The sequence below is a fragment of the Kogia breviceps genome, chromosome 8, assembly GCF_026419965.1.
Source record: "Kogia breviceps isolate mKogBre1 chromosome 8, mKogBre1 haplotype 1, whole genome shotgun sequence".
NCBI lineage: Eukaryota > Metazoa > Chordata > Mammalia > Artiodactyla > Physeteridae > Kogia > Kogia breviceps.
In genome coordinates, this window is record NC_081317.1 from 29,349,127 (window position 1) to 29,372,737 (window position 23,611).

Genomic DNA, 23,611 nt, shown 5'->3' on the forward strand with positions numbered 1-23,611 from the left:
CAAGGAATAGGTAAGTTAGCTGTATTATAGCCACTGAATGGGATATTGTGAATCCATTTTTAAACGGCAGTAATAAAGTAGTATAAAGACTACTTAGCAGCTTTAAAATTAATGTGATATAATGATAAGTGGAGGAAGCACTTTATAAAATAGAAAGAGTAGAAGGAAATACAATGATGGCAATGTTTTTTTTTTTTAGATAGTGGGAGAGTGCCTGATTTGCTGTTTTAATTTAAGTTTGTCATTCTTTTGTATGTTTTAACTTTAAAACCTGGAATTATTGAAATTTATAGGAATCCTTCTTTTTCCCCCTTTTTCAGATGTGAATCTGGTTACACTGGACAGCACTGTGAAAAGACAGACTTTAGTATTCTCTATGTAGTGCCAAGCAGACAAAAGCTCACTCATGTTCTTATTGCAGCAATTATTGGAGCTGTACAGATTGCCATTATAGTAGCAATTGTCATGTGCATAACAAGGTAGGTAATGGCCTAAGAAACACCAACTTTCAATTAGAGGTGGGTGGCTGTTAAAGAAGAACCTTGAAACACTCAAAATGATACGGACTTTACGTCCACCAGCCTATTAGGAAGAAATCCTAGGATCAGTTCTCTAAGGTTTCCATGTAGGTCTGACCTCTCAGTGTCTCGCTGCTTTAGAATTTGGTCAAGAACTCACTCCCAGGGTTACAGGCTGCAAGCAGAGGAAGCGTGAGGATATTCAGTGGCATAAAGGAATTTCGAGATCTTAGAACTATGTGTGTGCTTCAAGCACTGAATTTAGGGACAGTGATGGTACCAGAATGGTCTGCACATGCACGTAAAAGCCATGCAGAAACTTTTTAAGTCCTGCAAAACTGATTAGGTCTTATGCCCTAAGAATATACTTTATCCATAGTAAATATAATAAGGGAAGAAATCAGAGGTTAAAGAAAACTGCTTTTTTATATGTTGTCTTAACATTATTTTCTGGAATACAGTCATAAATATTAAACTTCAAAATTCTCTATCATAACTAAAACTGTTGGAGTTTATCATAACTAACTCCCAAACTAAAGGACATATTTGGAGTGCAGTTAGCCTAAAAATGTGTGTTTTCCAGGCTGAGTGGAAATATGTAAGTCAGAACTGAACTGGACCTGGGAGAAGTCAAAGCAAATTAAGTTCATCTTGTCTTTATGCTTCCCAGTCTCATGTCTTTTCTTCTTGCTTGCTTTGTCCTACCTCTTTTAAGGCTTGGTTCAGAGTCCCATAAACATCATCTCTATACTTTTCTGTATTATTCTGGGCAGAGGGTTGGAATTTATCAAGTGCAGATATTGGCAGGCCATAATGGATTTATGGCTCTTCTATCCAAAGACAGGATAGAAGCAGATCGTTAGTGGTCTCAGCCATCTGGAGCTAAAATGATAAATCTAGAAATGATAAAAAATATTCTCTGAGTAGCAGATATTTTTCATAAAATTTAAGCACTAAAGCCAGTGGACTTTTATTCTGTAGAACAGATGATCTGCCCTTAGGCAAGACTACTGAGTATAAAATTTGACAGTAGATTAAAGTAGAGACATAATATTATAAAAAATAATGACAGCACAAAGAGAAAATAGAAAAAAAAAAAAAAACTACCATGTAGCAGCAGGGCTGCCTGTGGCTATTTAACATAGGCTCAGAGGTTAAGTAATTTGCCTGTGGTCATCCAGCTAGCAAGTGGAAGTGTCTGGATTTGGATTTGGTGCTGCCTCATTTCCTAAAACATTCTTCTTTTCACTGAACCACTAAAAGGAGGAGGGTCTATGTTGAGTCATCTTGGGAAATATATTTGCCAAGTATGACCATTGCATGGGAGCAAGGTTCAAACCTGATTTTGTAGTGGTTCAGGGTTTTTGAACAGGGGAGGGACTTGGTATCAACCATTTTTCCAGAGCATTAATCTGAGTGTCATCTGAAAAATTCACCAGAGGAGAGAAAATGTGAGGTTGAGGGAGACCATTTAGGACATTATTAGAGTAAAGCAGGAGTGGAGTAACAGATGCTTTGGAAGATGAACGAAAGAAATAAGGTAATAAGATAAAGGTAAGGGAAGATTTTGAGGCCCAGTGATAGTGCCATCTTTAAGATCAAAGGATGTTAAAGTCAGCAGGAAGTTATTTTGCATTCAACCCCTTCATTCTAGAGAAGTGAGGAAACTGGAGCCCTGGGATGGGAAGTATCGTAGCCAAGAGCACAGAGATAGTTCAGCCCTTTTACAGATCCTATCCAGCCTTTTGTCCAGCTCTCTGCTTTGATTCTCACTGTGCTGTAATCCTCAACGACTAAATTAAAGATACCCGGCAAGTAGTTTTCAAGGTAGTACCCCCCCAATTTATACCCCAAATGCATTTGCTGCCTTCACAGACATGTCAGCATTGCCATATACTTATTTTTAACTGTGTTACAGTGTCTTCACTGCCCTCCATCTCTATGTCTGAAGGGTCACCTCATTGAATTTATCATAGGTCTCTCCCTGAGGGCTTTTTATTGTGGCATTTTCTCCTCTAGAATGTCTTGCTCATGTGGATTTAGGATATTATAATTATGCACTTGGACTTATTTGCATTGCATTTTTAAGGAGTGCCTCTCCCACATAGTCCATTACGGGACAGCTGTTCACTTATCCTGGGGTGGCTGTTACATATGAGGAATCTTCCTTTAAAAGGATGTTCTCACTGACCCACTTATCAAGACTGCATAAGTGAAATTTTCTTCTTTTATGCTTGTAATCTTCTTTCATGTTGAACATCACCTTAGCCAAACCCCTTTATTGTATAGATGAAAAAACCGTGGTCCCGGGAAGTTGGAACTTGTCCAATGTCAAGGTGAGTTTGTGACAGTTGCAGAGGGTTGCTTGCCCTCGCAACCAGTGTCCCCATTTATGAAATGGAGATGATTCCATCACTGTCTACCTCCAAGTGTTTTTATGAGGATGAGTAAGATAAAATCTGTGAAAAACAGTATGTAAAATGGAAGCGTTACCATCAAGGCTTTTAAGTCAAGACAAAGTAGTGCTCTTTGAAACTGAAAAAAACCTGGAAACTTACAGTAGAAGCACTCATTCTCTCAAGACTTTCTTTCCATTAGATTATAAGTTCCTTGCTGACAGAGATTTTAGAGGTTAGTCCAACTTTAATATTTGCTTATAGGAAGAGGAGGTTGCACAGCTAGTTTCTCGCAGAGCCCAAACTCAGAATTACTGCAACTCATCTCAGTCCCTTTATTCCATGTTGTGTAGCATAGCACTTCGTGCACAGTAAGAGCTGATATGTTTGCGTTCTAGTGGGCAGGCACAAGAGCAGTGACGGCACGATGAGCTTTATACCCCCGCGGAGGAACATGTACGGAACAGTGAGAGCAGAGTCGAGGAATATCCCTTCTGCCCTGGAGGGCAGTTCTATTCTGGGTTCTGTGATGTGCCCTAGCAGGGTGTGGAATGACTTCTTAGTTACTGTCTAAAATCGCTAGGCATTTCCTCTGTATTCTGATATGAGGTTAATAAGCACATTTCTTCCTGATTTCTCCTTCATTTAAGCTGGCCTTGTCATTTTTGGGGGTGTCATCATGTTCAGGGAAAGTACATAAGCCAGGAGCCTTTCTACTGTCACAAGTTTATATGTTAGCAGTCACTGTGTCTTGGGAGCTGCCAGGCCAGAAGAAGGGTGGGGATTCCTCTCGGGGATACACATGCAGCAGAGGAGACCCCAGGAGTGAGTTTCATTGTATTCATACCTGCATCATATATCTAACCCTCTCATCTCCCAGCTTTATAGAGAAGATGGCAGTCTGACACATTGGTCTCTCATCAAATAGCGTCTGTTTCCCTTTCATGTGGTCACATGCAATATGGCTTTACGTGTGAAGTGTGTGTTACTCTGGAAACATTTGAAATATCCTAAGCAAAATGACATTTTTCTTTTTTTTTTCTTAATTCAACAGAAAATGCCCTAAAAACAATAGAGGACGACGACAGAAGCAAAACCTAGGTCATTTTACTTCAGATACATCATCCAGAATGGTTTAAACTGATGACTTTTATATGTACACTGACCATGTGATGTACATTTGTCTTTTTTTAAAGAATGGAAATATTTATTTCAGAGGCCTTATTTTTGGACATTTTTAGTGTAGTACTGTTGGCTCGTATTTAGAATATTCAGCTACAACAGTTTTGGACTGTTTAGTAGTCTTTGTTTTATGTTTTTAAATACAGAAATTGATTTCACAAATTTGTACCACATGGTAATTCTAAGACTTGTTCTTTATCCATGGATTGTAATATTTTTGCAAAGATGGATCACTTCACAAATGGTTATAAAGTCAGACTCACTTCTTCCACAATGACCACAGCAAATGACCAAGCATGAACTGAAGGTAAAGATGTTTACAGATTACTTTTCTTACAAAAAAAAATCTAGAAGACTCTGTGTTTAGACATTTCAATGTTTTTGAGATTTATTAACCGATTTTTTAGACACTGCCTATCGCATGAATTGTAAAGCTGTGTGTGTTAGATGTAAGATATTTATAAGATGTATGGACTGGAATTTGATCCTTTCTCTCGTTGAAAAAATAATTCTGAATTTTTAAAAGTATATGGTGGCAATGATGGAACGGATCACTGAAAAGTAGATTTAGATGTTGTGAAAATAGTTTGTTTAACAAACAGATTGGAATAAAGCCTACTCTATCATTTAAACTACTTCTTCTATACACCTTCATTTTTAAAGAAATATTTGTTTTAACATAAATAAACCAATTGTATCAGTGTTTGTGAATAAATGCAAAAATGATTGTTAACGATTGGTGCTCTTCACATGAGCTTAAAAATCATCTAAGACCTCTATCCAAATTTGTCCTATAGTAATAGCTATACTAATAGATTGTTGGTGTTTAAAGATCTGAAGTGTGAATAGAATGTATTCAGCTGTTTAACATGTAGTTTAGGTATTCAGAAGTATGCATGTAGAATTTAAGAATATGTTCAAAATATTAATTTTAATATTTGGTTTGGAAAAGCATGTTATAATATAATGTTTTCACTATATGGCCTCTGTTTTGGTGTGTTTATTTACTGCATTCTTTGATATTGACATATCAGTATGTTTAATATGTGAAATTAATAGAAAAAGCAGATTTCAGTTCAAAATTCCCATTTGCTTTTACAAATACTGCTTGAAATTGTCTAAAGATAGAAGCTTTACCCAGCACTTGGAGTTTGCTTGTTTGGTTATTTGGCTTCTAGGCTTAATATTAGTAACATGGTGGCTTTAGGGAACTTTTTTTTAAAAAAGCTTTCCTCTTCTACCCACACAGTCTTATTTGAGTCCCTTACTCATCAGTAAGCATGTTTGGAACAGCACCCAGTGCTTTTGCAAGGGTTCATATTGCAGAACAGTCACGTATGGGTATTTGTAGTTACAAATACTTGACCAGTCTCCAGGGGTGGGGTTTCCAACCCTTTAAACAACCCTGTTCCCTGTTATCAAGCTAACTTTTTGCTCTCAGTGCCAGAATTGATTGTGCTAAGACATCTTTCACTGAGAAATAAATAAAATGGAACATAATGGGTCTGCTTCAAATGCTGATAAAATCCACCAGAATCGCCTGTCGAGTGTGACAGAAGATGAAGACCAAGACGCTGCTCTTACCATCGTGACTGTGCTGGACAAAGTAGCTGCCATCGTGGACAGCGTGCAGGCCAGCCAGAAGAGGATAGAGGAGAGACACAGGGAGATGGAAAACGCCATAAAGTCCGTCCAGATTGACATGCTGAAGTTTTCACAGTCACACAGCAACACAGGTTATGTCATTAACAAGTTGTTGGAGAACACGCAAAAGATCAGTGCTCACATTAAAGAAGTGAGGGCCCGAGTGGAGAAGCAACAAACTCACGTCAAAAAAGTTGAAACCAAGCAAGAAGAAATAATGAAGAAGAACAAATTCCGTGTGGTAATATTCCAGGTAAGCTTGCACCTGTGTTTAGCTCGATTAGTGCTATCTCTTGCATCCTTTAATGGCCAACAGGTCCTATCAGACCTGTCACATGGTAACTATTGTGTATATGTGTGTGGTGGAGTTCTGTATCATCAGAGATCTCAGGATAAAACCATTTCTATGTTAACTGGTATACTATCATGTCAGTGTTTTGAGCTTCTCAACTGTTTCATGTAATATGAACTGTGGATCATAGCTGAGTCTATTTCTTGCCTTTGAAACTTAATATTGGTAAGCTGCTTTTGGCATATTAGCTGTATTAGCATGATACCCTCTCAAAGCCTTTGAGAAGGTTAGGACTAGAAGATATCTAAGTAGCCTCCAGTTTAAAATACCTTTTTGTTGTAGAAAAAAAGAAACTGAGGACCCGTAGCCCTGCAATGTGGTTCTCTCTTATTATGGAGAGCCCAGAAAGCCCTAAACAGTAAAATGTAAACTTTTCAGAATATAATTTGTCTATTGGAATTTTTACCTATAATAATGTGTAAGTCACAAGAATAAGACAAATGGTCTATGTTCTTTTTCTTATAGTTATGTAAATGTAGGAGTCACATAAGTGATTCCTTATATTTGATTACCAAGTCTTTACTTAAATGAATTCTTTTAGCTGCACCGCACAGTTTGTGGGATCTTAGTTCCCTGATCAGGGATCGAACCCGTGCCCTCTGCAGAGGAAGCACAGAGTCCTAACCACTGAGTGCCTGGGAAGTCCCTACTTAGCTGATTTTACATGATAGTTTTTATGTGTCGTTGTGTGTTGAGCTAATAAGTTCCTATCTTACTCTGCACTTGATACTCACATTTTTTGAAATAGGAACACATCCATGGCAAATGCCTAATATCTATAATATATTTTAAAACTCTTACGAATTAAAAGGGAAAAAGTTGAACTTTCATGGTAGAAAAATTGGAAAGTCATTATCAGTCAGTTCACAAAAGACAAAGTAAATGAGTAAAATTCCATTTCACCTATGTAAATATTTGCAGTTACTGAAACATATTTGCAGAGTTTAAGAGTAGGAAATAATAAGCACTTTCATATTCTGCTGGTAGAGTATTAAATGGTACATTTCTGGAGGGTGGTTTTGGTAGTATGTGTTAAGAACCTTAAAAATTCGCAAACCTTTTGGCCCCAAAATTTAATGTCAAAGAATTTGTTGTAAGCATAAAATCGGGAATGTGTGCGGGCATGTTCACTGGTACATATATGCAGTGTTATCACACTGTATTTTTAAAATGAATGTATGCCCATGTGCATAGGGAAAAGGCCTAGAAGAATAAAAACAAATTGAAATAGGAACACATTTGGCAGGTATTTGTAAGATACCAGGGATGTGGGCCATAACTCCTGGGGCATTCTTTATACTTTAGTCAATTCTCTGTAGCCCACTGTTGGCTGATAAGGTTACACGGGGATGGCAGAGTGGTATTTTGGATCTGTATTTAAGAGCCTGTTGGTTATTTAGGAGGAAGAATGGGAGGAGAGAGAGGGTTGCTTATTTCAAAGGTAGTCAAGTTTGACTATGCCATCTGAAGGCCTTTACCATTCCCCTCTCCTCCCAGGTCCCTGGAATTCCTTCTCCAGACTTAAATTTTTCAAAAAAATAAAAATCAGTCATCTTACTCTCAGAAGCCAGTTGTAGTATATGTAATGGGGATCTAAATTTAGTACTGGAGAATGTAGTATCCATTCTTGAATTTGCTTTTCCACGGGCATTAACAGTTCATTGCAGCTCTATTTACAATAGCCAGGACATGGAAGCAACCTAAGTGTCCATCAACAGATGAATGGATAAAGAAGATGTGGCACATATATACAATGGAATATTACTCAGCCATAAAAAGAAATGAAACTGAGTTATTTGTAGTGAGGTGGATGGACCTGGAGTCTGTCATACAGAGTGAAGTAAGTCAGAAGGAGAAAAACAAATACCATATGCTAACACATATATATGGAATCTAAGAGAAAAAAAAAGGTCATGAAGATCCTAAGGGTAAGACAAGAATAAAGACACAGACCTACTAGAGCATGGACTTGAGGATATGGGGAGGGGGAAGGGGAAGCTGTGACAAATTTAGAGAGTGGCATGGACGTATATACACTACCAAACGTAAAACAGATAGCTAGTGGGAAGCAGCCTCATAGCACAGGGAGATCAGCTCGTGCTTTGTGACCACCTAGAGGGGTGGGATAGGGAGGGTGGGAGGGAGGGAGACGCAAGAGATATGGGAGCATATGTATATGTATAACTGATTCACTTTGTTATAAAGGAGAAACTAACACACCATTGTAAAGCAGTTAAACTCCAATAAAGATGTTAAAACAACAACAACAACAACAAAAACCAAAACAGTAATGGGTATAACTCACCCTCCACTTGCATGGGGCATGCCAGGAAACATTCTTGGTATCCAGCATTTCTTCTGAGAACCTTTGTGTGAAGAGTAGACCAGGTTAACAATCAAGATTTACAAAGGCTAAAGAAAGCAGACGAGTTTCTGAGAAGTTCTAATTGACCCTTGTTTGTCTATTGGACATAATTCTTTTTTTAAAAAGTTGTTTCTATATTCACCTGTTTATTCCCTGAAAGTTGCTATTTTTTTTCTTTGAGTGCCTACAGTTACTTGAATAAATAGAAGATGGTATGAAAAAGGAAGGGAGAGGCACTAGTGAGAGACATAATGCTATGAAGAGTCTGTGAAATTAAGTTGTTCAGAGTAAGCAGCAGTTTATCAATAAGCAGTGGCTATCTCTTATAATGGGAGAGCATGTAAAGAAAAGATAAAGTAAATACCAATGGATTCAATGATTCATTAGATATTAGAACACTGTATACAGCATTCATATGGGTTTGCTTAACAGTTAAAAGTCATATATATATATATATATATATATATATATATATATATATATTTCTTTTTTTTTGGCCAAACTGTGCACCTTGCAGGATCTCAGTTCCCCAACCAAGGATTGAACCCAGGCTACGACAGTGAAAGCTCCAAATCCTAACCACTAGACCTCCAGGGAACTCCCAAAATTCTTATAATTCATTCTTATAGTTAATATGTTTAAGTGGCTATATTGAGATTGCGCCTTCTACTAAAATTAACTTGAAGCTGAGTAATTCAGCTGTAGTATACTTTCATTTCGATTTGGGTTTTTCCTCAAAAAGATTTCCCTAGATATATCTTTTGGTGGCAGTCTTTATTGCTATTTTATCTCCCACCGTTGTGTACGGCAGAGCTTTCACCTAATTCTGGACATTGGCATTGAAAAAAATTGTCTGCTCTTCATCATACAATTATGATTTCTCTTTGAACATGCTTTCACCTTAGCGACCTCCTCACCATGAAAGAAAGCCAGGAGGCTTACCGTATCTTCTAACAGTTTTGCTTACTAACCACATGCCCGTGCCTCCCAAATGAGGTATTTGCCCATTCCCTAATGATAAGTCCTGGACTTCTAAATAGTCAAAATTCTCTTAGCAGTATTACTTTGATAATCAGGGCCATTATATTCTGACTCATAATACTCATTTTGTTACAAAAATCATCTTTTTACCTAGAATTTTACATGAAAAAATGTGTAATAATTGTATTTGGAAATCAACTATAATTCAGCTGTATAATTTTCAATTATTGTTACAGTGTATTCACCACTAACTCGTGGTATCTCTGACTCATAGGAGTTGCAACAAATAGATTTACATAGCAGGTACTTTCTCTGTCTCTACCCCTGTTTTGTTTTGTTTTTAAGCCTTATTTTGTAGAGTTTGTTGTGCAGTTGAAGAAGGGTTTGTGATTCCTGAGTTAAGCCATAACTGATTTCTTCACAGCAGGATTGTGAGGGTTTTTCCCTATGAAACAGTAATTATTGTTTGGCTCCTTTTCTAATTATACATACTCAGTCCATACCCACCCACTCAGTGCTGCTGAAGCTACTCCCTGTAGTAGTTGTCAGGAAAGGAGAGGAATAATGTTGCTGCTTCTGATTCATCAGAGAGCTATGAGATACCCACCCTGCCTTTTTTTTTTTTTTTAAGTTCCTAGACTTTCCAATCCTGTAGCCAAATAATTTAATTTAAAATAAGTATCCAGAGAAGTAAAGTTCTGGGGATATGTTCTTGACTATCAGGATGATAGGTTTTGGAATACGTATAAATGTATTTCTTACATAGTAAATTTTTTGGTTGAACAGATTTAATCTGGATCTCAAGTAGGAGCACAGTTTCTTTTAGAAATTTCAACTCGTGGGTTCAGTTAAAAATCTCATGATCTTTAAAGTTTTTCCTGTTTAGTTTTAGAAACAACCCCTAAATAGTAAGTTGGGGCCCTTTAGCAGCCATGTTTCTGGCCTGGTTCTCAAGGTTACTGGTGTCTGCCATGTTCCCAAATCTAATTTGATGAGTCCTTACCCTTTTGATACATTTGACATAGTTGGTCCCTCCCTCTCTTCTTGAAATTTTTTTCCCCTTGGCTTCTGGGGGTGCCTCTCGCTCTTGGATTTCTTCCTGCCTCACTGGCTGATATTTCTCCTTTTTGGTTCTTTCTCATCTCTTCCTTCCTCTTCTTTGTTTTTTAAAAAAATATTTATTTATTTATTTGGCTGTGCCAGGTCTTAGTTGTGGCATGCAGGATCTTAGTTGCCCCATGCGGGATCTTTGTCGCAGCATGAGGGATCTTTAGTTGCAGCATGCACGTTCTTTAGTTGTGTCATGTGAACTTTTAGTTGTGGCATGTGGGATCTAGTTCCCTGACCAGGAATTGAACCCGGGCCCTCCTGCATTGGGATTACGGAGTCTTAGCCACTGGATCACCAGGGAAGTCCCTCATCTCTTCCTTCTTACCTTCAGGTCCAAAATCCATTTATCTATCAATAACACCAAAATTCAAAAATCTATAAAAATAAAATTTTTATCGTAACTTATCCTGAACTCAGTGGATGCCAAAACCCAACCTCCAGTAGCATGAGGCTGTTTATACTCTTTGTCCCACCTTAGAGTGAATATTTGTATTTTTTTGCCACAAAAAGGTTTCTTCCCAAGCTCTCACTGGGAATGGTATGTAATAAATTATTTTCCCCAAATCTGAAATATTCTGATTTCTGAAAGATAGCTTGGTTCCAAGGAGTTTTGAATAATGGAGTGTAGACCCATTCATTCAATCTCTTGGTGATCTGTTTCATCTGGTCTCATGAGTTTTTGGTTTCATCTTTATGTTAATGATACCTAAATTTATCTCTAGTCCAGATCTCTCTCCTGAATCCCAGACTTATGTACTCAGCTGCCCACTCAACATCTCTGCTTGGATGTACAGTGGGCATCCCAAAGTCAGCATGTTCAGATCCCATCCTTTCCCATCTCAGTGAAAGGCTAATCTGTCCTTCAGCTGCTCAGGCCCTGGACTAGAGAATCATCCTTGACACTCTCCACATCTCAATCTAGCAGCAGCAGATCCTGTTGTCTCCTACCTTCCAAGTGGATCTGGAATCAGGCCACTTCTCACCACCACCTCTGTCAACACCCTGATCCATCTCTTACCTGATTGAGCTCAGTGGTCTCTAACTGCTCTCCCTGCTTCTCATCTTGCCCTCGATAGCCTCGTTTTCAGCAGGGTGACCCTTTTACAACATGGGTCAAATCATGTCACTATCCTCCTCAAAACTTTTTAGAAGTCTTCCTATTGCACTCGGAATAAGAGCCACGGTCCTTATGATCAGATATAGAGCCCTACGTGAGCTGGCCCTCCCACTACCTCTTTTACCCTCTCTCCTCCTCTTGCCCCTTGGTCACTCTGCTTCAGCCACACTGCCTTCCTTGCTGTTTCTCGTTTCCTCCCAGTTATATGCATTACCTTCAGGTCTAGGCTTGGATGTCACCTTATTAGTGAGGCCTTTCCGAACATCCTCCCCAGTCACTGTGTATCCCCCTGCCCTGCTCTATTTTTCACCTTAGCGCTTATCACCATCCAACATACTATGTAAGTAACTTGTTTATTTCTCTCTTCAAGAATACAAGTTCTTTTACTCTGTTTTATTCACGGGAGGTTCTCAGTTCCTAGACTAGTGACTGGTGCATGGTAGGTGTTTAGTAAAAATTTGTTGAATGAAGGCATATGCTTCTTATTTGTTCCAACTGTCATTTGTTGAGTATACCTACTATGTACAAGGCACTCTGATAGATGCCAGGCATAAGACATAAATAAGATACATCTCTGCTTTCATGGAAGCTATTATTTAGTGAAGGCCTCAGGGAGACATATATAAATGAGTAGAGTTCTACTTCAATTCAGACTGTGATAAATGTTATAAGTAGAGGAATACACATGTCATTTTGGTATAAATTGGAGACAGGTTTGACCTCTGGGGGAAGCTGGGGATATTTGAATTGACTCAAAAGATTTTATTCACAAAGCTGGAAAGAGGTGAAAGGTAGCAAAAACCATGTTTATAAAGGCATGCAGGGATGAAAACAGTATGTGTTTAAGGAACTCAGAGGGGTTGTGTTGCTGGACTGGAGGAGTGGGAAAGTAGGTTTTGCTCAAACTGAAGAGCCTTCTAATTACGCTGAAGAATTTGAACTCTATCCTTTGAGTATTGGTGAACTCCCCAATGTTTTAAAGGAGAGAAAGCCTGGGATCAGAGCTACGTTTTAGAAACATTTCTCAGGAAATACTTTGGTGATGTTTTGGCGGTATAGGTATTGCATGAGTTCAGGCCTGAGATGACAGGGCCTGAATTAAGACGTTGGTAGAGGCAAGGAGGAAGGAGGCGGGAACTGAGGAGTTAGTAGTTATTAAGCAATATTATCGACAGCGCTTAGTGACCAGTTGGATATGGGATAAGGAGAGAGAATATTTGGGACCATGCATCCGAGGTTTCTCTGGGTGGCACCTGGAGGTATTGGTGCTGAGAGGTCCAGGAAAGGATGATGGCTGGGCCTTGATTTTTGGATATGTGAAGTTAGAGGTTCCTGTGTTACATCTAGGTGGAGAAGTCATTCTGACATTTAGAAATGGGTTTTCATCTTAGGGGAAGGGGAGAGGTGAAGGTAAAAGATTTCTGGGTCTGCTTACTTGGATTTGAAGGTAGAACAGTGGATAAGTTTGCTCGGGGTGAGCTTGGGAGATGAAGAAAAAGAAACCCTGAGAAATGCCAGCATTTAAGGAGTTGGGGGAGGATAAGCAGCCTGTGGAGGAGATTGAAAAGGCGTGGCTGGAAGGGTAAAGAACCCATTGCTAACATGCTTGCTTTCTCTCTCCTTCAGGAGGATATTCAGTGTCCAACGTCCGTGTCTATTGTGAAAGACAGAAGCATGACTGCTGAGGGTCCAGAGGAGGAGGACGATATCTTCGATCCCCCAGTTGATCTGTCTTCGGATGAAGAATATTATGTTGAAGAGAGCAGATCTGCCAGGCTTAAAAAGTCAGGCAGGGAGCGCATTGATAATATCAAAAAGGCCTTTTCCAAAGAAAACATGCAGAAGACACGGCAGAATTTTGACAAGAAAGTGAACAGAATTAGGACTAGAATAGTGACACCAGAGAGGAGAGAGCGGCTAAGGCAGTCAGGGGAGAGGTTAAGGCAGTCGGGAGAGAGGCTGAAGCAGTCAGGGGAAAGGTTTAAAAAATCTATTTCTAATGCAGCTCCTTCAAAGGAAGCTTTTAAGATGCATAGCCTTCGGAAAACTAAAGACCGTGCTGTGGCCGAAGGTCCCGAAGAGGTCAGGGAGATAGAGGTGGACATTATTGCCAGGAGCAAGTCTCTGGGCCCCATCAGTGAGCTGTACACTGAGGTGCTCAGTGAAACAGACCCCGAGGAGGCCAGAGCCTCACATCCTCTCCGAGAAGGTGGGGAAATCTCGACCCCCGAGCCTTTAAAAGTTACTTTTAAACCCCAGGTGAAAGTAGAGGATGACGAATCTCTTTTGCTAGATTTAAAGCAGTAATTATAAAGAGGAATTAAGTATATTATAATTGTAAGTCTCCTTAATCACACAGTTTTAGTTTAATTAGTATAGTCATTTACATGTATATGCCATATAGAAAAACATAAATGGTATGGCTGTCTCATTTCTTAGGTTTAACATTTTAAAGGTAGTACAAATATTAATATACATTTCCTTAATTAATATACACTTCCTGGGGAATTCTTTTTTAAAATTTTCCCTCCCCCAGGACTTACATGATTCTATCAGCTTTCTCTCCTAGGTCACCTCTCATGGCAGCTGTGGATTTTTAAGTTCCTTTCTGTTGCCCATCAGAAAAATAGTTTCCTAGTGAGGCCCAATTAGGTGTTTGGTAGTCTACAATAAATGAAGGCCAAATTTATGGCCATCATTTATTTGCAAGTGAACTCTCGATTTTGGTCCAGATTAATATTGTGGCCAAGTTCAAAGGGGAATAAGTCACATGTGGATCTTATCTATATGTTCAAATCAATAGATTTTTTAGTAAATTAGCAGTCACACCCCTTTTTGATGGCTTTGTGTAAAAACATTGAAGTGCTGGACTTGAGCATTTAGTTCTGGCATAACAGCTTTGCTTACAGGGAGCCACTTGGCAAGTCGTCTAATGGCCTGGTCAGTACAACGGAGAGGGTTCGCCTGTCCTACCCTTCTCAGAGTACTGTTGTGAAGATAAGGAAATGTTATACATACTGGGAGAACAAGAGCTATTTCCAGAGAAAACAAACCCCACTGGTTCCTCAAAAGCAGAATCGAAATAATTCCATCTTCTGAAAAAGTCCTGAGCTCTAAGCAATGAGGACCTAGGTTGGACAGACACTAAAGTTGGTCTTCAGAAGCGTTTTCACAGAATCAGGAATCAAAAGTCAATGTTTGGGTGACATCTTTTTTGTCAAAGACTAAAACCAGATCTTGGGTTTGAGTTGGGTCTTAAAACGTTTCCTGGAAAATTCTTTTCTGATTTTCTTCTGATTCAGATCTCTGGTGGACTGGAGCAGCATTGTTTTGAGCCGCATGAAGCCTGCAACTGTGGCTGTGTCTTCTAGAGGCCTTTTTTTTTTTTTTTTTTTCGGTACGTGGTCCTCTCACTGTTGTGGCCTCTCCCGTCGCGGAGCACAGGCTCCGGACGTGCAGGCTCAGCGGCCATGGCTCAATGGGCCCAGCCGCTCTGTGGCATGTGGGATCTTCCCAGACCGGGGCACGAACCTGTGTCCCCTGCATTGGCAGGCGGACTCTCAACCACTGCGCCACCAGGGAAGCCCCTAGAGGCCTTTCTAAAGTCAGCCCTGTGCAATTCTTGGAAATGACCTCAGATGCTTCTGATTTCCAGAGTGAACCCCTCAGGGCCCATCCGTCCAAAACTGTTCATAGGTGTTCATCATAACTGCTTTGGGAGGAAGCCAGATTCCACTTATTTGTTAGCTGTAGATCTAGCCAGTCTAGAAGTAGATATTATTGCTAAAGAAAGAGAAATGGTCCTACTGGTTCTGCACTTGTGTATGTTTAAATCTTCTGGTTTGTAAAAGGGAAGAAATGATGGAATTGTGGAATTTGAAGAGTTTGGACAGCAGTCAGCTTTCAGTCAGTTTTGGATGCTCAAGTAGTAATTAAAAATTGTAATGTACACACACACACACACACACACACACACACACATATACACACACACAATCAGCTTTAAAATATTAAACTCAGTTACCCAGCTGTTTGGGTTTGGGAGTTTGATTCAGCATCATTTCCTCTTCACTCTGTGTGAACACATAAAATCATGAATTGTTCATCTCATTATCTTTTTATTGAAAACTAAAGTGTATACAGCTTTGAACCATATTTTAAAAGGAATAATTTTTAGAATGTTACAGTTTAGAAAGAGCTTGGATGCCTAATCACACATTTCCTTAAAGCCATAATAAATTTGAATTTTAAAAAGACATTATTACAAAGTTTGATGTCAGTGTCCTATTTGTAAATATTTTTACTAATAATGAATGCAAACAGTATGGCATGTATTTGATATAGTAACCCTACTCATAATAGATATGTTTCTAGGTTAAGCAGAATGTAAAGAAGTTATATGCTTTTTTTTTCTGGCCCTACACAGAATAAATATCAATTGAGCAAAATATCACTGTCAAGGAATTTTTGTAAAGTCCATTTGCTTACTGACCCATTATATAAGCAGACTTGATATGTTATGGAACATTTCCCACATAGGTACGTTTGAATTTTGATTTAGAAGGCATTATAGCCTGGCCAACTCTTCATCATGGTAGACTCTGAACAATTTCATGTTCCCAGAGGTTCATTGTAACTTACACTGCTTTCTTGGTACTAGGATTTTCCCCTCCATGTCACTTCTGTCTCTCAACATTTCCCCCTGTGTTTAGAGCATTCCTCAATTCCACATTGATAATTTTTTCTCCTTTCACCCCATTCTCTTGACGTAAAGAATGTCTGTTTATTATAGGCTGCAGAATCATACATCTTCTTTTAATGCAAGGAATAAGTCTAGTCAACATTCTCTATTTTTAAAGTTTCAGACAGCACAGATTTTCTGCTCATTTTACTCTTCTGTGTTTTTGAAATTATATCTTAGATTTTAAACAGTTTGTTGAAATAAAACCATTAGCAGGATTTATCCCCTTTTTTTTTTTTTTTTTTTTTTTTCTGTTTAAGAGAGGAAATTAAGTATTTTTGTGTGTGTGTGTGTGGTTCACGGGCCTCTCACTGCTGTGGCCTCTCCCGTTGCGGAGCACAGGCTCCGGACGCGCAGGCTCAGCGGCCATGGCTCACGGGCCCAGCCGCTCCGCGGCATGTGGGATCCTCCCGGACCGGGGCACGAACCCGTGTCCCCTGCGTTGGCAGGCGGATTCTCAACCACTGCGCCACCAGGGAAGCCCCCCCTTTTCTTTCTGTGAGGCAGAACAATACAATATCCATAGACACCCAGGGCATGGAGCCCACTCTCAGGCTCTACTATAGAATAGACAGACGAGAAGAGGGAAGTGCCACTCTGTCTCCTGCACATGATGGATCCAGAGGCTTTCCTCTCAGGGTCTATGGTGGCCTGGTCCTGGGTCATAGGTTAGAGAAAAGGGCCCAATGTGAATAGTGATAAGAGGAGCATGAAAATTCAGCTTGTTGAGAGCATATTTGTGGTGTGTGTAAAATCCCTTGAACAAGTTTTCATAAATTAAAAATACAAACCAAACTACAGTATTTCATTTTGACTATTGTTTGCCTTCCATGTACGTATATGAGTTTGGTTCAGAACAGTCTGAAGTTCACTGTGATTCTATCAGCTAGAGAGCATGGGTCATGTTATGTAAAATATTTCACAGAATCACTGTTAACTCTACAGTCCCCATACATGAAATTACTGGGCCTGTTTCTCCTCTGAGACATGTTTTCTATAGCTTTTATTGAGCCCTACTAAAAATATTATAGGTTACAATCCCCAAATAATTGCTGTGGCGTATCTGAGTCAAGACTTGGGAGAATGACCACTGTGATCTTATCCTCAGTTCTGTTGGAATTTGGGGCATGCTAGTATCTGGTCTGTAGTGAATGAAAAATGAATACGCCTTAGTGCTGAGTTTTGTGTGTCATTCTTGTGACCACTTCTGTGTTATGTGATTTCTGAGGATTTATAGCTGTCCTTAGCAAGTCAGAATCCTTCAGTGTATTTCTTGGGTGGATAGGAGATCTATGATAACTAGCTCTTCACTGTGAGTCTCTTAGGACATCCAAGGATCCCCAAGAGGATAGCATGGAGTGGCAGAATATCCTCAGACTTTGAATTTATTCTGGGCATCTTCCTAAAATCAGCTGTGCTTGTCAGGGGTTGTCCTAGACTGCACTGCCACTTGATGCCTTTGCTCATGCCGTTCGTCTCTCTTGTGGTTTGGGAGATGAGTTTCAAGTTCAGTGATAATGTCCATTTCCTTCTTTTAGCTTTCCTTGGTTACCTCCCACCCCTTAGGAAGGGTGTGATTAATTCCATATAGTCAATATACGTAGCACCTTTGATCTGCCAGATTCTGTGTGAGGCACTGAGAATTCAAAGATGAATAGAACATAGACCTTGTTCCTTCCCCTTCCCCCTCTCCCCTTTTCCCCCCTCCCCTTTCCCAGCCCTCATCTCAGACTCACTGTTTCTAGGAGAACGTCAAGCCAAAATTCAGCAACGTGACTAGTGCTGTGTATAATATGATGGAACTGTAGAGATGGAAGATGTTGATATAGAATTTTGATTATATGTCAGTCATACCACTTATCATTACATTTTAGTTCATTTGTGTGATTGTCTTCTAGACTAGACTGTGCTGCTCAGGGACAGGAACTCTATTCTATTCATCTTTGGGTCCCCAGCACTTGGGAGCCTCCCAAGTGCTAGGCATCATTAGGTATCATGATATGAAAAATATGAAAAATATGGACCCTGCACTTAAGGAGCTTTTCCTCTGGTGGAGAAGACAGACATGTAATCCAACATCATTGCATAATGTGATTGGAGCCTCATGTCTAAGAAAGGATGATGGGAGCATAGAGGAAGAGCATCTAACAAGCTGGGGAGGGGGTGTCAGGGAAAGCTAGAGAAAATGGTGCTTCACTTGGCATTTGAAGACCAATCAAGAGTCAGCTAAATAACAGAATTCAAGGCAAGATGTAGCTGGAGAGGTTGTATGAAGATGTTTTGGGTTTTATGTCAAAGGCCATAGAGAGCCATTGAGATGGAAAGCCGTGGAGTGCCATGACTGATGTTTGTGGAAGGATGTTCTGTTAACACGGCAGGGGCAGAGGGGCCAGTTAGTAGGCCCCTTACATTTTTCCAGATGAGAACAGCACCTGACCTCACGCATTAACAGAGCTCTGCACGGGATACACTTAGATGTGGCTTGTGACAGGGATCAAATGACAGCCAGGTTTCTGACTTGGGTGAGTGGTCCTGCCATTCACTGAGACAGGAAATGTGGTATCCTGTCTGGGGACTCTTAGACAGTACTCTCCTGATGCCCCTCTTACTCTCTGCTCTGACGGCCTTTGTTGCTGGTCCCTTGCATAGCCTGAGAAACAAAGGGGAGCCATGTGTAAAATCCAGAAGCTCCCACACTAGAGGTCTGCCTAGTCTAGCCATTGTGGCTCTCACCCATGCTTGAAGAAAGCCTCATTTGGAGTGATCCTTTCCTGGTTCTAGCAAGTGCCTTGCCCTCTCCACCAGGACTCAAAAGTCCTTGGGAAGCAGCATTGCCTTTCAGATGTAAGGCCATTGTGAGAGCTTCTCTCCCATCAGTATCTTTGTTCAAGGCCAGATTTTTGCTTGCTCATTGTATGGTCCAAAGAAAAGCTGCCCTTGATCTTAGAATGGATGCTTTTGATTTGTTTCTCTTTTTTTAATCTCAGCTGTTGTTTGGCACCCAAGGGTTCTAGCCAAAGCTGTGCTTGGTATTGCAGCTGACACTACAGTAAAAGCTGCTGTAACCTGGTATCTTGGCCAAGGCCAGTCACCCAGGTTCATGTAGCTACTCGGCTGCTGTGGCTACAGTAAGAGCCTCGATCTCATCATGGGTGCTTTGGTTTCACACCTCATCCCTTGGTGTCTGTCACATAAGATCTGAGTCACGGCATCACATATGTATTAGGGGTTCAAGATGGGCTTTGATGCAACCCATTTTTCTTCTTTTCCAAGGTTCTGGCTGATGGAAGAGTTTGTTTCAGGATCACCAGCAAAATGGAGACAAAGGTGTCATCTTATTACTGGCTGGGCAAATGTCTAATACTTCCCCCAAATGCATAGCGTCTGGCGGATTCTGTTGGAGAATGTGGCTTAGACCTAAGATGGGAGAAAGAGAGAGAGAGAGAGAGAGAGAGAGAGAGAGAGAGAAAAACCCTGCTGTGTCCCTGGGGACCTGCATACTTTGTGAGGCAGTAGAGAGAGCAAGATTTGTGGAGCAGAAGCGGGGTCCATTTTATCAGCTAGCAATGAAGCCCACAGGCCAGCCTCACATACTCAGCCAGGGGGAGCAGGGGATGGAGGGACCCCCTCCGCCCCCTGGCTCAGGTGGGCAGGTAGTAAGGAGACAGGAGGCCGGGAGGCTGGGGCTCCTGACCCAGAAAACCCACCATACCAGAACGAAGGATCCGATTTGAAGCCATAGTCTGCTTTGTGCTGTTGCCTAAGGTGCAGAGTTAAACCTAGCCCATGGAAGGTAGCCACTACCACTAAGGCCTCTTCTGGACACACTAAACTGAGGTGCTGATCTTCAGTGAGGACCACGAGGAGGGCAGGCAAGTAGGATACTACAGATCCCAGACCAAAGGAGAGGGCTGGAGAAACACACTTGTTAGACGGCACAGGTAAGTGAAATTGTGGGTTTTCATGAGAAAGTTCTGGCAGTTTGACTTTTTTTTTTTTTTTTTTTTTTTTTTTTTTGCGGTATGCGGGCCTCTCACTGTTGTGGCCTCTCCCGTTGCGGAACACAGGCTCCGGACGCGCAGGCTCAGCGGCCATGGCTCACGGGCCCAACCGCTCCGCGGCATGTGGGATCTTCCCGGACCGGGGCACGAACCCATATCCCCTGCATCCGCAGGCGGACTCTCAACCACTGCGCCACCAGGGAAGCCCAGGGAAGCCCTGGCAGTTTGACTTTGAAAGAAACAGTGGATAAATATCTTTCAAGAAAGGAATGGATAAAGAAGTTGGCTAACTTGTTAATTAAGCTTTTCTGCTGAACAATTCTTCGTGGGCTCTTATTTCAAGAAGAACTTTCTCCTGGTCAGTCTATTAACTATCTTTGTAAGGGCAAGAATTCTCTGTTAAGCACTGTCTGGTTTCCAGACCTCCCTGATACAATTCACTTTAGGATAAGAGAAACACTAAATATTGTTCTAACCTTAAATTTAGAACGACAATGAGCGCCACAGTCTGGAGGGTTTCGTTCAGTTTCTTGCTGTTAGTCTATTAAGGTATTACTTAATGGCTAAAGTTTGCCTACAGCATAATATTACAAAGCAGCCAAGTTACCCTTATAATCTCATGGGCTAATATTCACAACTTATCAGAGTCTCATTAGGCCTTTTATCTGAATAAGCTTCGAATTCTCAGACTGTGGTTATGTAGATATGTTGTTTTAGGGTGAACTAAAATCCATTGAAATGAGTTTTTCACTTTAATTGTATTAGTATCTTTCAAGTGGCCACATTTATTTGGAAAGTTTCTGTAAGGAGAAGAAATAAATTAGCAGAATTATGCATGGGATGTGCTTGGCTCTAGTTCAAAGCAACGGAGAAGATTTCAGAGGGAAACATTCGTATGCTTGTCAACTGTTAAGAAATAGGACTAAATTTTCTTCAAGAGGAGAGAAAATATCCTATTAAACCATAGGTTGTAGATGCCTGAGGAGAGTGCACCCAAATATTCTCTACCTGAAACTCATACATCTGTCTCACATAAAACATCACCAACATTACAGGCAAACCTGTGTTGGAGGGTAAAATCACTTAAGATTGACTAGTTATTCTCCCATAGTCTTAAATAATCATCTTCCAGTGATAATCTACTTCAACATCTCTCCTTGTTTTTCCTCTCCAGAATGACAGCATCTGTCATTAGAGCGTAGAGGGGCCGGAAAGAGACTAAATCATTGGTTATAGGGACCAAAGGAGCCTGAATTTATGCCTATGGTTTGATGGAGGCCACATATACATATGGTGGATTGTTTCTTGACTTTCTCTCAAAATTTTGTGCCGAAAAGGCAATGATTGTTACATTTTTTTTTTTTTCCAGGGGCAGACAATATAGGAATGGAGAGAATGGACATGGAAATCATGAAACTTAGTCATGAGTCTTCTGGGCAAAAAAACAACTCTCTCAGCTACAAATTAAAGATCAAAGCCAGGAACACCTTGAAATAGTGCACTTTGAGGAATAAGGGTAAATGGGTGGTCTCCATTGTCATTGAGGACAAAGCAAAGTAAATGGGTTTCAAATGCAGGGGATTTCCACAAGGAAAGGCTCCTACTGTGCAGAAACATTTTCAGAGGGTTTAAGAATTGGACCGTCTTCTGTTTTGAGGTAGGGTAGTAAATGAAGTGCCTAGAGATGAATGCATGCATCATATTTTTGTTGTTCCATAGTTTCTTTCTTTTTGTAAAGCCTCTCAAAATATTGTTCATGCCTGCTCACTGGGATTTTATGAGTTAAGAGCAAGAGACTATTTCCCACCAATAAGATAATGTTTTATCTTGTACCTCCCATAATTCAGTGCTTTCTTTATATTAGGTATTTACTAAGTAGTTATTGAATGAAAACAAATGATTCTTTGAAGTATGACATCTTTTCTTAATATCTTTGAATTAAGGTCATTTATTTATTTGGTATTTATTGAGCACCTCCTATAAGCCTGGCACTTTTCTAGGCTCTGGGGAAAAAGCAGTGAACAAGACAAAAAGTTCCTGCTTTCAAAGAGAGCTAAACTAACATTCCAGAGGGAGACTAATGATAAGTAAGTAAATGTAATATGTTAGGTGGTGAAAGGTGTTAGGAAAAAATAAGTCAGGGTAAGGAGGTGGGACATTATGGGTGGGGTGGTGCCCGATGGGTGCTCTTTTACAAAGGGTGTCCAGGAAAGCCTCTCTTGAGAAGGTGGCCACAGTCAGTGTCCTGAATCTAATGCAAGAATTTCTGGGAAAAGAATTTCAGGTGTGTTCAGAGGACAGTGTGGCTGAAGTGGGTGAGGATGGAAGAGTGAGACCAGTGGGGTGTTACATAGGCTGTGGTAAGGAGTGTGATTTTTACTCTGAAGGAGAAGGGGGCATATTAAGCTTGCTGAGCAGAGTGACAAGATGTAATTTATTGATCTGTTTATACTTGTTGAAAAGTCAAACCATTGTGTTCATACAAAAAGCTAACTAGGGGGGCTTCCCTGGTGGCGCAGTGGTTGAGAGTCCGCCTGCCGATGCAGGGGTCATGGGTTCGTGCCCCGGCCCGGGAAGATCCCACATGCTGCGGAGCGGCTGGGCCCGTGAGCCATGGCCGCTGAGCCTGCACGTCCGGAGCCTCTGCTCCGCAACGGGAGAGGCCACAACAGTGAGAGGCCCGCGTACCACAAAAACAAAACAAAACAACAACAACAACAACAAAAACAAAAAAAAGCTAACTAGGGACTTCCCTGGTGGTGGTGCAGTGGTTAAGATCCGCCTGCCAATGCAGGGGACACCGGTTCGAGCCCTGGTCCAGGAAGATGCCACATGCCGCGGAGCAACTAAACCCGTGCACCACAACTACTGAGCCTGCGCTCTAGAGTCCGCGAGCCACAACTACTGAGCCCGTGAGCCACAACTACTGAAGCCCGCGTGCCTAAAGCACGTGCTCCACAACAAGAGAAGCCACTGCAATGAGAAGCCCGTGCACCGTAATGAAGAGTAGCCCTTGTCCACCACAACTAGAGAAAAGCCTGCGTGCAGCAACGAAGACCCAATGCAGCCAAAAATAAAAAACAAAAAAAGCGAACTAGAGTTCCTGTCTTAGTTCACAGTGCAAAGGAAAAATCATCCAAACTCCAAACACTTTCTGTTCTATGCTCTCAATAGTTTAGTCCTTTGCCACGTCCCAGGAACCCC

The 23,611-nt window shown here is 40.7% G+C and overlaps 2 protein-coding genes across 3 annotated transcripts in view; both read left to right on the forward strand.

Moving 5' to 3' along the window:
• Window positions 1-4,795, forward strand: part of TMEFF1 (transmembrane protein with EGF like and two follistatin like domains 1) — a 95,450-nt gene extending 90,655 nt beyond the window's left edge. For both annotated transcript variants that reach the window (XM_059072847.2, XM_067041081.1), the window contains exons 9-10: window positions 321-479; window positions 3,969-4,795. In XM_059072847.2, coding sequence (XP_058928830.1) covers window positions 321-479; window positions 3,969-4,053 — 244 coding nt within the window. In that variant the 3' untranslated portion in view covers window positions 4,054-4,795. The remainder of the gene's footprint in view (window positions 1-320; window positions 480-3,968) is intronic.
• A 193-nt stretch (window positions 4,796-4,988) lies between these two features.
• Window positions 4,989-15,921, forward strand: CAVIN4 (caveolae associated protein 4). Its single transcript, XM_059072864.2, has 2 exons — window positions 4,989-5,993; window positions 13,292-15,921. Exons 1-2 carry the CDS (start codon window positions 5,586-5,588, stop codon window positions 13,970-13,972), a joined length of 1,089 nt encoding a protein of 362 aa, XP_058928847.1. The 5' UTR covers window positions 4,989-5,585; the 3' UTR covers window positions 13,973-15,921.
• Window positions 15,922-23,611: the final 7,690 nt, after the last annotated feature.